Here is a 15,903-nt window from a genome sequence, read left to right on the forward strand (position 1 = left end):
TTAACCCAAACTCTTCTTACTCTTGACTGAACTGAAAACTTATAATCTTTTTGGCAGCAAAGAAGGTAGATTGCCCTGTACAAGTACATCCCCAGTGATGAAACATCTTAGTTTCACAGATAGGTTGTCAGGTTTCGGGGAGCACACACTCATGTGAGTTAAGCATCCAGATAAGTTTAGAAACAGGGTTTGTGGGGCATAAAACACTTTCCTGCCTTCTGATAGTGGATAACTGAATGTTTCAGACAGAAAGAGGTATGGATTGTATTGCATTTACAATTCTCTCCCTGCTCAACGTAAGTTGTTTGTATGAGTAATATGCTCTTGGCCCCTGAGAAACAGGTTTGCTCCCTAAAACCACAGTTTATGACCTAGAGGAATTGAGAGTAGTCCCTAAATCAATGGTTTTAATGTCATCCAACCCCAGGTCATGGAGAATGAGATCTTGGAAATGGAGGGGAAATTATCCTTTAGATGGGCCCCATTATATAGAAAGCAGCAAGCATACAGTAATGGATGAGACAAAATCAGAGTATCCTCCAGTGAAAGTTTCCTTCAGTTCCCAAATTTCTAGAATTGCAGTAAATTCAGACTTCAGTTAAGTATTTAGAAACACTGTTTAAGCATCTTTTAAGCATCTAGACAAGTAGCAAAGCTACCAACATAACAAAGGGCAGGTTGTTTATCTCTAACTGTAGTTCTTTGAGTGGCCATCTGTGAACTCACACAAATGGGTTACCCTGAACCTGCCAGATGCACTGTGCAGGCACAGGATAACCTCATTTGTGTGAGTCACAGAGAGCAGAAAGAGGAATAAAGTTCTATATGTGAATGTTTTTTGAGGTCCAACTCTCTGCAATGCTACCAGAAAGTATGGTAGATAGTACTTGGGATGAGTCCATTGTTGTGGTGCACAGCAGCATCCATGACATGTAGAACTCGTACTTAGGAGGTCCTGTAAACCAAACATAGGTTTTTCAAAAGGAGATTGAAAGCCAAAGACCTCTAAGGTAACTTTTTCTGAAATGGTACCTGTTCCAGAAGCAGAGTCAGGGTAATGTGTGCAGTCTTAATACATGGATGAGATAATAATATAGGAAAGAAAGATTTAGATTTATTAGGAACTGGGGAAATATTTTGAGGCAAGCTGGGGCTATACAAAAGTGACAGACTCCACTTTTGCTTGGATGGAACAAAATTGCTGAAGCATATTTAAAGAAATGTTACAGAAAAGCTTTTAAGGTGAGCCCTGGAGAAAGCTGACAGGAGCAGGAAGTCATCCAGTTCTGGTTGAATCATCCCAAAGGGATGAAATGAAAATACTTCTGATTCTCCAAATCAGGCTAGGGTGAAACCAGGTCATGAACATGAATTAAAACACAATAGCCAGTCTAGGTCTAAGGAGTACTGGAGATGGTGATCTTTTTTACATTAGAGAGAGCATTGTGTCAAATAAATCAAAAATGTTTAAGAGGTTGTCACATCCAAAGAATCACAGTGACAATTGTTGTTGTTGTTGTTGTTGTTGTTGTTGTGTGCCTTCAAATCATTTTCAATTTATGGTGACCCTCAAACCTATCATGGGGTTTTCTGGAGCTGAGAGTATATGACTCACCCAGGGTCACTCAGTGGGTTTCCATGGCCAAGCAGGGAATCAAACCCTGATCTCCAAAGTCATAGTCCAACACTCAAACCAGTATACCACACTGATTCTGGATGACAATACTAGTCACTAAAAATAACTTCTAAGAATAGACTATTGTACCTCCATCAAAATGCTTGAGAAGATCTTGACATAGGAAGTGAAATCAGGAAGGCATCAAAAGGATATAATAGTGTAACAGTAGGTGACTTTAACTACCCTCATATTGATTGAACAAATTGTGCTCTGGTCATAAGGAGGAGATAAAAATTCGAGATATCCTAGCCAAGATTCCATAAATTTTTAATGTGGCATAAATATACACCAGTACAATTATTCTGGATCCCAAAATGTGGGTGGTAGGGCCTTGAACTCCCTTGTTGTGCAGTGATAAATTAGCTACCAGCTCTGGTCAGTGCTTCTCATCAGTTCAACCACACTCACCTCTTGCAGCAGGGCACACACATTTCCTTCTCACACTTTTGACTAAGGTGGTAGATCAGAGATTATAAATTATGCATGTTGTGAAGAAAGTAGACAGAAATAAGATTTTGCCCTTTCTCATAACACTAGAACCGAGGGCTCTGTCATGACACTTAATGATGAGGGATTTGGACAAATAAAAGGAAATACAGAATATATTTAAACTGTGGAACTCACTGCCATAGTACATAATGACAGCAGCCAACTTGGATGGCTTTAAATGGATAAATATGTGGATGATGGGGCCACCAATGGCAATTCAGAATGGCATCACCTCAAGTATGAGATGTAATATATCTCAATATATCACTGACTAAGGAATGTGTTATGAAGAATACAGCACTCAGGTCCTGCTGGCAGGCTTCCCATGGACAATTGATTGGCCACTGTGTGAATTGAACATTGGATGACAGAGGTCTTTGTTCTCATCCAGCATGGCTGTTTTTATGTTCATATGCCACAAGAGGATATAATAAGGAGAAGGAAGTGGGAAAGTAGACTGCCCAGGTTTTGAGATTGTGAAAGGAATCCCATCTCTCAGTCACACCACCTCCAAAGGTATGTTAGATGAAGAGGCATAACTTGATGGGAGCCTGGGAAAAAAGGCAGGCATTTGGCAATTAGGCTGGGTTGTTGCAGAAAGAGCCTTTAACTGGACAAGTTAGGATTTTTTACTGATAAATAATTGTGCTTGTTTTATTCCAGTTCATTGTTAACTGCCTTGAGTCCCAAAGAATTTGGGGAGAAAGGTGACCTAATCTAATGTAATAAATAAATATATAAATAAACCAATCAAATAAGTAAATGTAGCTCAAACCTCTTTGGGTCCAAGTTTTTACTTATGATTAGTGATAACTGTATGCATGCAGGCTCATATTTCTGGGCTGTAGAAAACAATCCTTATAGTTTTTAAAAGGAAAAAAATAGCATAATTAAGCATAATTAAGCATCATTTTGCACTGAGTGACAACACTGAATTTTACCTCTAAAGAGGAAGCAGCTTGAATTTGTTGTCTGAGATTTCATATTTATGGACAGAAGGGTTTCTAATTAAATCCTGCCATAATTTATTCCTTAGCAGAACATCTTAATGTTGAAAATATACATCCTGCCCTCTTCCTGTCAGGAAATGCTGACGTCTTTCCCCACCTCCAGCAGCATACAGACAAAAACAAAGTAACTAAAGACCTTACAAAATCAAGGCGTGCTACCAATCAGAGCTTGGAAACATTTCTTTTTTGGACTATAGCTTCCAGAATCAAACAGCCAGCATGAGGATCCTGGGAGCTACAGTCCAAAATATAACTTTCAGTTAGTCTCAAAGGTGCTACAAGATCTCTCTGTGTACTGGTTCTACAGACTAACACTGCTATATCTTTGAATTCTATAACTTTTGTGAATCACCAACAAAATTGTAACATGGCACACAGCTGAGAATAGCCACATAAGTCTCTCAAACATATTTGCATGTCATGAGATGTCAGAGGCCTGATTCATTCATACCTCAGGCATTCCCTGTGATGGCATTGCTTAAACATGGCATTGACTTTGCAGCACTTGTGCTGAGTGTCTTCCGTGTCAGTAGGATGGTGATTCTGCTTTGGGTTTCAATCCAACCTTTAAAGTAGCCATCCAAGTGATGGTCAAATAATGATATCATTTGGGCCCTAGGATAGCCCCTTTACACTGGTGTTTATCACACTATACTCTTATAGTGTTACTATCCCACTTTAACTGGTCTAGCTGCATCCTGTTGCATTCTGGGATTTGCAGTTTTAAGGAGGGGTATTTAGAATTCTCAGGCAGATCTGCCTGAGAATCTAATACCCCTCCTTAAAACTGCAAATCCCAGAATGCAACAGGAGGCAGCTAGAGCAGTTAAAGTGGAATAGTAGCACTATAAGAGTATAGTGTGATAAACACCATTGTATCTAAAATCCATAGTAAAATCACCATTCCATTCATATGGAACCACCAGGCAGTACTGCTTTACAGTAAGAGACTCACAAACGGTTATGAAACATGTATACTAACTTAATATGACACTAGGTTCTATGACTTTCAGGAGGCACATTTGATATAATAGCCCTGTTTAAATATTGGAAGGGATGTCATATTGTGGAGGGAGCAAGCTTGTTTTCTGCTGCACCAGAGAACAGGATCCAGAACAATGGATGCAAGCTACAGGAAAAGAGATTCCACCTCAAAATTAGGAGGAACTTTCTGACAGGATGGGCTGTTCGACGGTGGAACCCACTTCCTCAGAGTGTAATGGAGTCTCCTTCCTTAGAGGTCTTTAAACAGAGGCTGGATAGCCATCTGTCGGGGATGCTTTGATTTAGATTTCCTGCATGGCAGGGGGTTGGACTGGATGGCCCTTGTGGTCTCTTCCAACTCTATGATTCTATTATTGTTTCTGGGGTCCTCTAATCACTACAGGACCTGAGAAACCCGTGTGCTTCCTCAAATTTGTCCTCTTAATGGAAAGTGTAATGGCCCTTTGCATTATTTTACACCTCAGTTCAAATTTGGTAAGTTTATCAGGTACCAAATAAAGTTATTTCAAAAATCCCACCAGATCTTTGATGTTGGACATGCAACAAAGGTTATTACTTAAAGATTTAAAGAAGTCTTAAAGAGAGATAGAGTGATATAGTTAAGTAGTCATGGCATAGTGGTTTGAGTGTTATACTACAACTCTGGAGATCAGAGTTTGATTCCCCACTCAGCTGAGGAAGCCCACTGGGTGACTTGGGTGAGTCACACACTCTCAGCCCCAGAAATCCTCATGATAGGTTTGCTTTAAGGTCTCCATAAATCAGAAATGACTTGAAGGCATACAACAACAATAATTTGGAGGGACCCAAGTTTCCTCATTTTTCATCTGCTAACCTAACCTCTTCGAGATGTGAACTGATACTCTTAGGGATCTTTTTTTTCCCTTCCCAACCCCTTGTTCTAATAAAAGTAAAACTAACTTAGGCGCATTACAGACGGGCCCATGAGGCACCGTCGTTATGTGTGAGGGGCGGCGCTTCCTGATGCGCCTTGCCCCTTGCGCATAATGAGTGCGTCAAAATGGCAGCGCCCTATACAGATGGGCGCCGCCATTTTGACGTCATGGATGCATAGTGTCCAGATGTCACGCGGCGGAAGTTACGCTGTGAGTGCATGCCTCACACCTTGCGGCGCCACTTCCGGGGCACAGAAAGAAGCACCATTTGGTGCTTCTTTCTTGCTGTGCCTGGGAACCGCGTGGTTTACTGCTGCGGTTCCCAGACGCAGCAACCGGCAGCGATGCGAGACTGCCCATTTTGGGCGGTCTGTAATGCGCCTTAGTTCAGTTTTAGCTTAGTAAGCTTAGAGAGCTTGCTTCTTTAGCCACTGTTGTCTATTCCTTAATAAGAATTGCTAGGCACTGCTCACATGCATGTCACATGTGCTTCCAGTTTATCATCTCCTGCCTTAAATGAAACAGAGATATCTCAGAAATTTCCAAAGTGATTGCTGAGGTACATTCATGTGCTCCAGTCTTCAAAACTATTTAACACTGCAATAATAGGTTCAGTGGAAGTGCTATGCAGTCTCCAGGAAAATTAAATGAACAGTCATATCTAAATTAATCAATTACTATGCAAAGAGATCTTGAAGTGCCTTTGAGACTAACTGTATGAAAGAAATTGTACATAAGCTTTCATAGATTTGGCCTGTTTCTTCAGATGCATGGAGTAAAGTGATGTCCAGAAAGGATCTTTATAATCAGATCATATGGACATGAACAAATTGTATGTATAGTGATAGGTTGGCAAGTTCAGTTTGAATTATGGTCATTGAAGGACAAAGACAAGAGGGAAGATGTTGCCTAAAACCAGGGTGGATGGGTATCTATATGAATGGTGGCGGGAATTTGGGAATGTGGTGTGTGCAGGCTGAGAACCAGAAAGGAGATATTTTAAACTAGCTAATAGTGCCCAGTGTTAAAACAATATGTGTAGTGTGCCAGAAAGCTATAGTCTTTGTTCAACCCACTGCTGATAGAAAAAAGTCTGTGAGTAAAATGTAATTTGGAAGTTTTCTTTCCATTCTTCCTTTGTAATTTTTCTGTTCAAAGACTACTGTCCTGAGGTTAGAGATGGAATGCCCAAGAAGACTGAAGTGTTCTGCAACAGGCTTTTGTGTATTCCTATTCCTAATATCTGATTTATGTCCATAGTTAGTATCAAAAGTGCTACAGGATCTCTTTGCATACTGATATTCCAGACTATTAGTATGAATTAATCAATTAGAACTGGCAAAACAATTTCTGAGTATTCCTTACCTCAGAAAACCGTATGAAATTCATGAGGTAACTATAAGTCAACAGGTGACCTGAAGACACAAACATGCGCAAGAAAGACAGAGAGCTGAAAACTACTTTTTACTGATATGATGACCTATTATTGAGTTGGGCTTGGAGGCTAGAAAGGCTAGAAAGATTCTGAGGGTCTGTCCATTATGTTGGCAGTATGACAATCAAGGAGAAGGGCTACTGTCTGGGACATTTTTAAATATCTTACAAAGCCAGGGCAGGAGCTATAGTGTGGGGATGAGATCTTTCAGATTAGATTGGGGTCTGATTAGGGGGTAGCATAATGTTTATTTGCCTCCCACACAAGTGAAATACAGTAAGTTTGTCTACTGGCCAAATTTTGTGAGTGTCACAGCTTGCAAACATATTATATTAATTGCTTGGATATATTATTATTAGTGCTGCATTAATACATCACTCAATCATGCTTCCTGAGAAAGAATACTTTTTGGTATTCTTTCCTTTGAGTTAGGTAACTCTAACTCTTCTCTTTTTTAATAATCTTTTCTTCTTTTAATAATCTCTGTTTAATAATCTCTCCTTGATAGCTTCTCTTACTCACCCAAAACCTACTTCAGCCAGACTAGTCAAAGTGTCATTTACATTTTACTACCTTTCTCCAAGATGACTGGACTTGTGTGTCCATCTTGCTCCTATCACATGCTTCATTGATTGGTATTTGTTGCACCTCCCCTGCCTTTCTCTCTTCCTATGTCTTATCTTGCATTCTTATTCTCACCTGTTAGTCTACCTTTCCTATCTGTAAATTAAGCAAACATAGAAATCTACCTTAGACAGATTCTTGGCCAAGCATTGCCAACTCTGACAGCCGCTCTTTAGGGTTTTGAACATTATTCTTTCCTTGTCTAACACTTGAAGATCCTTGATATTACCTGGGATCCTTTCATACTAGATAATCTAGCATGATACTTCCACTTTAACTACCAGTGTTACACCCTACGGAATCAGTTGGTATTAATGCCATTTCAATGTTCATAATGTGCTTCTTCTGCCTTTTTTCTAATAAACCACTTAAATATCCCATTCTCTTTAGTTTGTATTAATTACTTCTTTCCCCATCTGGGTGTGTCTTAAATGCTGTCATAGCATAACATGATCTCAACACATGTTGTTCAGTTATATATAAGCCTAACCCTATATATGTGGACATACCACACTGTAACAAATTACATAGAATCAGAGGAAGCTGCCTTCAACCAGGTCAGAATGTTTGTCTGTCTAGTCCAGGGGTGGGTACTGGGGAGTCTAATGCAGGCTTTGTGACTCCACTGACTTCAAATCCCTAGAACCCCACAGCAATTTGGCCAACCACCCCTTTTTATAGCCAATCCACTCCAAAAATATTTAAATACTGTATACAGTCAAACATGCTTTCACAATAGGAACATATTAGGAAAAGGTCCATATTGATCTTTAAATAAAAGGGCAAAGAATAGTTTGACTTTTGGGGGTAGCCTTTGACTACTGTTTTAGTTATGATGAGATATAAAATAAACATAACTAACATTTCTAAAATACACTGGTGAGATTTTGTTGTTATTGGGTATTGCTTCATTTTCTTTGGTAGTAATGTAGAGCATATTCTTTGGATCCCTCTAATGGTGTGCCAGAGGCCACAGAAATGATAAGAAATCCACCTCTATAGTCAGAGACAGAGCTACCATCTTAAAGAGGGGAAGATCTAGTTTAAGATTTCATTTTGGAACTTGTCTGTTTAAGGTTGCCAGGTCTCAGGGAAATGACAAAACTCTCTGGGAATTTTCATGTTTCTCAAGAAGGGGAGGCAAATCTCAATGGAAGCAGTGCTGGAGAAGGAGAACATTTATAAACATCTCCTAGACATCACACTGCTAGCTGACCTTCCCACTAAGGGGGGAAGGATAATTCCACCCCTGAAGCCTTCAGAAGTGATGTCTCATTTTAATTTATTTTGTGAAATTTCCTTTTCAAAACAAGTTTATTCATAATCAGAAGTAGATTCTGAATTCTCCCCCCCCCTCCATTTTCTGTGTGTTGGGGCTCAGAGGGGAGGGAACAGAACAAATAATGTTCCAGGGTGGAAAACTTACTGCTTGCCAGGTCCCCAAAGATTCCTCTCTCCCACTCTACGAATTAGGAATTCTGACTTCAAGAAGAGGGGAATAAAGTATATTGGTCTATTCAGGTTGGTGAAAGGAAAATGCATTGAATCCACACTTCTCTCAGCCTCTGACCATGAGGCCAATAGAGGGAAAGATTTAGACCAGCTCTCCAGCCCTTTCATCAAAAACAAAAGACTTATGGAAGGGTAAGCTCTGTACTTTTAAAAAGCCCTCATTACTTCTACTCTGATGAAAAGAGGCCGACAGGACCTTGGACAAATCTGAGGCTTTGTCCTTCCCTTTAGAATTGCTCTTTTAATCTTGAATATAACCAAGAACATTTCTTCTAAAACCTCATAGAGAAACGTGTCTCTCTCCCTGGTGAAATTTGAAATGGCGTCCCTGATCAAGACAGATGAGAGCCTTTTTTTGCAATGCTACACCCTTGAACAGCCCATCCTTTCTAACCTGACACACAGACTATGCTAAATCTTTTCTTAGATTCAGTTATCAAACAGCTTGTGAATAACGGTGACAGCCTTGAAAGATAAGAACTAGCAGATTTTATCTGCAGAAGAGGGAAGCAAGAGGTACACTTTTATGGCTTGCAAACTTTCCTGCATTGTAGGTTGAGGATGGACATGTTTGGCAGGGTTGAGGCCACATTTTCAGCTAACACAGACTGCACCAGGACAAGGAAGGATCATCATTCCAATAAAAAGATGCAAAAATTCAATAAAGTAAAGTCAAAAGTGGCCAAAATTTCCATGGTTTGATGTGGGGATTGGAGGGCTAGCCTTTGGAGGACCTCCATGTAGGAACTGACATTCTTGGAGCTGTCCAAGAATGAAAGCCCCAGTTTTTGGTGGGAAATCAATTTGGTACAGGGGAGGGTCTGTGGATACCTGAAACTGACAAATGTATCATTGGGGGCCACATGCAGCCCATGGACATCACATTGATCACCCCTGTTTTAGTATAAAACTGATATTACCTGTCCCATCCTAGGACTAGTATAGTCCAGCTTAGTACTAAGATCTGAGAGATTTCTACAGCTCTGTCTCTTCCTGCATTGAGTTTATGATGACAGTGTCCATTGAAATCCCAAACCTGCAATTTAAATCAGGAAAAAAAATAAATATTTTCAAGCAACAGATGTCCAGCTCAACATACAGAGTTTGTGGCTTGCATATGGCTTGCTATCACTTTTCACCTGTCATCACAAATCTCCATGATACATTCAAACTAATGGAAAATAAGACACAACTTATACAAGTACTGTTGCTTTAATGGAACTTTCATTTTTGTCCAATTTGGATTGGATTACAACATATCACACACAGTACATATTGATGAATAAGGAACTTTGGAACATGTAGGAAAAAGGTCACCGTTTGACTGAACAAGAAAAGATCCTTTAGTAGATGGAAAAGTATAATTTAGAGATGGTGATGATGTTTGCCAGGCTCAGCCTGGATGTGGACTTCGTGCCACATGATGCTTACCTCTGAGAAGAAAACCCTGAATTTTTCTCTGCTTTGGATTAAAATAATCTCCTAAACATTAAACTCCAAAATCCCCAAATGACAATTTGCTGCAGATATAAGAACCCTTTCCCCTTTCAGAGAACCATTTGCTCCATTTTCTCAGTGGGAAGTGGACTTTGGGGCTGTACAGACAGCTCCAAAGGGATGGCATGCAGCCGCCCATGTTTCAGCCCAATCAGGGCCAAGGCAATTGCATGCTGTGGCCTTGATCTGGTCTTTGCAGGGTGCAAAAAAGGAGCTGCAAAAAGTGGTTCCTTTTTGTGTCCTGCAAATGGTGCACTAACTGCGTTGCTGTGGCTTGGCGGCACTCCTTTGGGTGCAGCATCACACCACTCTGGGAACAGAGCCGGAGCATGTGTCATGGAGTCACTAGGCCCTGACTCTGCCCCTAAGCTGGCCCAAATGGCCTGTCTGAACAGCCCTTTTCCCACTAATTTATAGAGGTTTTTAGCTGATATAGCTTGTCTATTGAGGCAAGATTTCCCTTTATCTGACAAGATGTCATTCACCAGGCAGGAATCTCTCTGGTTTAGAAGTGATCCCGAACTGTCAAAACAGAAGGCAAGCATTCAGTTTTGATTTTGGCTTGGATATAAGCCAACCTATTTCCTGCTTTCGGTTTGGGGTGGAGGGAATGGTTTAGTTTATTTGCAAGCCAATCCGATGCAGGCTATTGATGGTTTATCTCTCTAGTATGAGGAACAATTCCTCTGGTATGAAGAACAACTAGACACAATTCCTTTTAGGTTGATAATTGCCAGAAAGAGCAATTGGTAATATGGAAATAAAGGATGGGCATTTATTTTGGTCTTTGCTGACCAGGGTGGGTATACACATATCTGATATGCAAACCTTTTGCATGTTTGAGAGTTTCTGTTTGAGCAGAACCTACAGGACATCAGTGCTCTGCAAAGCTTGGAAGCATTACTTGTGGACTACAACTCCCTGTATGTTCCAGTAAGAATGTTAGCTGGATAATGCTAGGAGCTATTATCCTGGAAAATAACTTTTCTGAACTCTGATGCTGTAACATCTCCTCCAGTTTTGCCATCCAAGGCTGAGCTTGATTATCACCAAAGGAAAAACAGAGCTTTGGAAAGTGTCCCCCCCCCCCCCCACTTCATAATGCAAGTCCCAGAATTTTCATGACAAGCATGCAACCTCTATAAACTCCATAGGTTACTCAGGGAGAGGATAATTGGCTGTTTTTCACCTTCTTCAGTCATGAATATTTTTTAATATTCATGATATTATTATTATTATTATTATTATTATTATTATTATTATTATTATTAAACTTTATTTCTATAGCGCTGTAATTATACACATATTATTATTAATCTTATAGGTCTATTTGAGTGTTAGTAAACAGCAGGCCAGAGTAAAAATTGTAACTCCTATCAAACTAAAGGAAGATATGTGTTCTGGGCTTTCAGTATAGTTTGGTGTCAATTGAACCAGAAACGGCTGGAGAGCTGGATCTGAAATTGCAGTTCTGCCTAGTTCTCAAAACAATATGCTATGATAATTTTTTTAAAAAATCATTTGGGAAAGAAGGAATTTTTAACTCTTTCAAAATACAAGCAGCAAGTTCTATAACTAAACACTTCCCACCAGCATCAAGAAACCAGTGTTTATCAAGAACTAGGCCATCACATAGATGATTCTAGCTTTTTAATCTGCAGATGTTCTCAAAAGATGTAACTCCCCAATAACATCCTGAAATATTAGACTTGTCCCTTCACTACTGGAAAAATCCCTTCCACTGATGGAGTGAACTGCCATTGAGTTCCTCCTAAAAGAAGTGTGGTAATTATCTCTGATTCCTCCTTCCTTCTGCAGTATCCAACATCTGAAACAGCATGAGAACTGTAGGAGAAGAAGGAATAAAAGAAAATCATCCTTTCTCCTATGCCAGCAAAATTCCACAAAGCACTAGGGTTTTCTTCTTAGTGTGAAGGTAAATGCAAAATCTGCAGCTGAGAAAAGAATGGAAGTCTGGCAGTATGGGCAGCGTGGAAATAGACACATGTTCTGCTTTAGAAACAAAATATTAGAATGGAAATTTATAGCAATATGAGGATGTAGAAACCCTTGGAGGTGTTTTAAAAGCATTATTGTGAACCTTAGGCCAGTGGTGGAGAGCTGTTTATTTTATCAGATTAAAATACAATAGAATCATTAATGTACAGTAGGTAATAAGCCAAAGGTTCTTAACCTGGGGTTCAGAAAAACATGGGGAATTTGTGGGTGTCCCTTATTGGGCAAATCAACCAGGTGCAAAAGAAAATGATTTTTTTTCCTTTGATGTCTTTCCCATTATTTTAATTTATCCTATTATTATGAACATTAAGATAAATATTTAGCCTTTTCTACTGTGCAGAGTGAGAACCCACATGAGGGACTTGTTTGAGCATTGGCCTACAAGTCTGGAAACCAGGGACTGAATCCCTGCTCAGCCATGGAAAGTCACAACCTTGGTTCTGAACAAATCTTGCCAAGGAACCCCATATTAGGTTGGCCTTGGGGTCGCCACAGGGTGGAAATGACTTGAAGGCACACAACAGCAACAGTGTGATGTTCAATAAGAAGGGGGGAGGGGATTCAAAAAACCTTGACTTTACCATTTTATATAAGGGACACCATTTTACTATACTATTGTATATAATGAGACCTCAGCATTCATGGAGTTTGGTATCTACAGGGGATCCTGGAACCAAACTCCAGTGGATACCGCGGTCCTACTGTACTAGATGTGAATTATTTTCAGTGTTCCACTCTCTGCAATGCTAGAAATTCAGGAACTGAAAAGAAATTTCATTGTTGGGATAGAATTTTCATTTGGAAGACCAGCACCATCATTCTGTACTTCCACTGTTTTGTGTCTCCTCTAGTTACATTCACTAGCTACACACAGTTTTGCTCTGGAACCCCAGAGTCATTCACTGTCATGTCCCCAAGTACTGACAAGGCTCCTGCTTCAGCCCATACATAGAGACATACCTTTACAGTTCCATCTGTTCCCCCAGTGAGCAACCGGGTCTCAGTCCCATCAAGAGCCATAGTGCTGATCTCAGCATTGCCATGACAACCAGTAAACTCTTTGATTTTCTGCCCAGTATCTATCAGCCAGAAGATAACAGTAGAGCCTATATCTGAGCTGATTACCTAAAGAAAAGAGGAGGGGAGAGAAGTTGCTGGAATTAAAATCATCCTTGTTTCCTCTATATGTGGCTTCTTCCCAAACACCTTCATTAGAATAATCTGACACATATGCACACTTCACTTATATAATTACCAACATTTGAAATGCAAATCGGGGGGAAAAGTCGACATTGATTTTCTCATCTTCTTTCTTTCAACTCATTAGAAGATTTATCTTCCTACCCCATTAAAGTTTATGGGCTGATTCTTATCCCATCTTAAATACCTGCCTTCACAGCAAGCTCCGTTTAGCTAAAGAGTAATGATTAAACTGCCGTTATCATTCAATGGAGAAGAGAAGGTGACTTATTCCTACTAGAGATAATACCCCAATCCAAAGGGGAACAATGTGTCCTTAGCAATGAGAATTGAAGTCCTTTCCCAACAGAAATTCAAAGGGTGCACTAGCGAAAGTGCTTTGCGCTAGGCAGGAAGATAAACCAACCTCTCTTATCTTAGCACATTGATCCACTGAGTAATGGATCTTTAAAGCCGATCTTGGGATTGTCTCAGAATGCATTAGCTTCTATTTAAAATTCTAAAACAGAGGTCAGGAACTGTGAGTTGGAGGAAAGTCCATTTGGAAAGACTATGCATAAACCATTCCTGATTCTGGGAAAATGTGAAATTGTAAGATCTCCAAAACATAGCTTTACAAATGTTGGGGTTTTTTAATTAGTTTTAAATCTCTGACATGCTATTTTACTAATAAACAAATGCATTCTCCTTGCTGTTTACTGTATAAGAACATTAGAAGAACCTAGTTAGATCAGACCCATGAATCTATCTAGTCCACTATTCTGAAAGTGGCCAGTCAGATGCTTATGGAAAAACTGACCAGTGGAAGAGGCATGTACAGTAACAGTATCTTTCCACCCATCTTTGCAAGCAATTGGTATTCTGAGGGATACTGCCTCTGGTACTGAAATTGATATAAAGTCCTCATGACTAATAAAGCTATTGATGGCTTCATTGATAACATTATCCCACATGAGGTTCTCCATTATTCTTTTAAAGCCATTCAGTCTGATAACCAACACTTCATCTTGTGGTAGCCACCAATAGGGGATGTAATATATAGCCATAACTAGTAGACATTGAGAGTGGATCCTCTATGAATTATTATTTTCTTGAAGCTATCCAAATTGGTGGCATTCAGGACAACGTATGAAAAATAAATCTATAGTTTATACATTCATAGCATGAAATATAACATAGCATTTCCTTTTGTGGATATAATTCCTACAAGCATTGTTTTAGAGATTGATTTGTATGTTATCAGGGAAGTGAGGGATTCATTCTTCTGTGTTTGGATCATATGACACTTCAAGACCATTTGGGGGAAAAACATAACAGTGTGGCTCAGGATATGTGATTTCTCTTTTCAAATGTTGATGGAGCAGAAAAGATCCAGGTATATGGAAGTAGTTCCAAAGACAGCAAGCAATGGCATGAAAAGACATATAAAAATTTGTTTTATCAGATTCTGCAACAACTTAATTAGCTTATGGATTGCCTGCCTGAAGGCCATTTTGAATATTTGCTTTTCAAAGTTATAATGTAGTCCAAAGAACACACTTATATACAATCAAACGGGGTTTACTGCAACCCCATTTCAACAGTATCCAAAGCAATTTGGAACCACCTTAAAAATAAAATACGTAAAGGATGAAACACAAATATTAAGAAGCAAATTAGTCTCAAGATAGGAGCCAAATGTGACTCCTTTCATGAGCAGAATTGTTACCTGCCTTTTAGAGTGAAGGAAAGGTTGCTCAAATGCACATAAACCATTAGATATTGGGAATGGCTTATGAAAGCAATTTGAAATGATTACACTGTCAGCTATATAGATGGCAAAGAGCTTTCCTACATTGGCTAAATGGACACGTGCCAAGAAGGCATAGCAACATCCAGTCTTGATGGCTCAGGGCAGGTACAAAGACTTAAGATAATTTCCCAAATAGGTTTCTTTAGGTTTCTTCAGCTTTCCAAAGCAACAGGTCTAACAAAACATAAACCAAGTATCATTCTTCTGGGGTGTTCTGGCAGGGAACTATATAATGATTTTTTTTCTTATGAGTACACTAAGCCCAAAATATTTCTTGCAGTAAGGAAGTAGTACTGTATTCCATACTCCACCCTGGAGCTGCCTCTGAGGATGCTTTTGAAGCTTTAGGCCATACAAGTGGCAGCTAGGTTGCTGGATGGTAAAAGTTGCAAGAACGTATCCCCACTAGTTGGTCTTTGCAATTCAAGGGGTGTTGGTTTAACTTTGTAACTCCTATTGACCTGACATTTTATAGTTTCATTACAAAGTAACTGCCACAGAAGTAATAGACTTGGTATGCTTTTTCATATGCAGAAAGATATTCTAGTCTGCATAACCAATCCAAGAGTAAGAGGACCATCATTTTGCAATGCTGTAGGGGGATTTTAACTTAAAGCAAGATGAATTTCTGCATATTTCTAGCAACAACTATTCAGAGTAACAGTGTCAGTACAGATATATCCAATAAGAGCTGTTCACCTTGAATTTGGCATAGGGCTTTAGTGAACTGGATCAAAAGAGACCCA

The 15,903-nt window shown here is 39.5% G+C and overlaps 1 protein-coding gene across 2 annotated transcripts in view; it reads right to left on the bottom strand.

The window, feature by feature from the left end:
* Positions 1-15,903, bottom strand: part of WDR49 (WD repeat domain 49) — a 178,403-nt gene that overhangs the window by 86,857 nt on the left and 75,643 nt on the right. For both annotated transcript variants that reach the window (XM_042456108.1, XM_042456107.1), the window contains 2 exons: positions 13,126-13,290; positions 9,570-9,685 (listed from right to left, as the gene is read on the bottom strand). In XM_042456108.1, coding sequence (XP_042312042.1) covers positions 9,570-9,685; positions 13,126-13,290 — 281 coding nt within the window. The remainder of the gene's footprint in view (positions 1-9,569; positions 9,686-13,125; positions 13,291-15,903) is intronic.

This window comes from Sceloporus undulatus, chromosome 3 (genome assembly GCF_019175285.1).
Source record: "Sceloporus undulatus isolate JIND9_A2432 ecotype Alabama chromosome 3, SceUnd_v1.1, whole genome shotgun sequence".
In the NCBI taxonomy this organism is placed as follows: Eukaryota; Metazoa; Chordata; class Lepidosauria; order Squamata; family Phrynosomatidae; genus Sceloporus; species Sceloporus undulatus.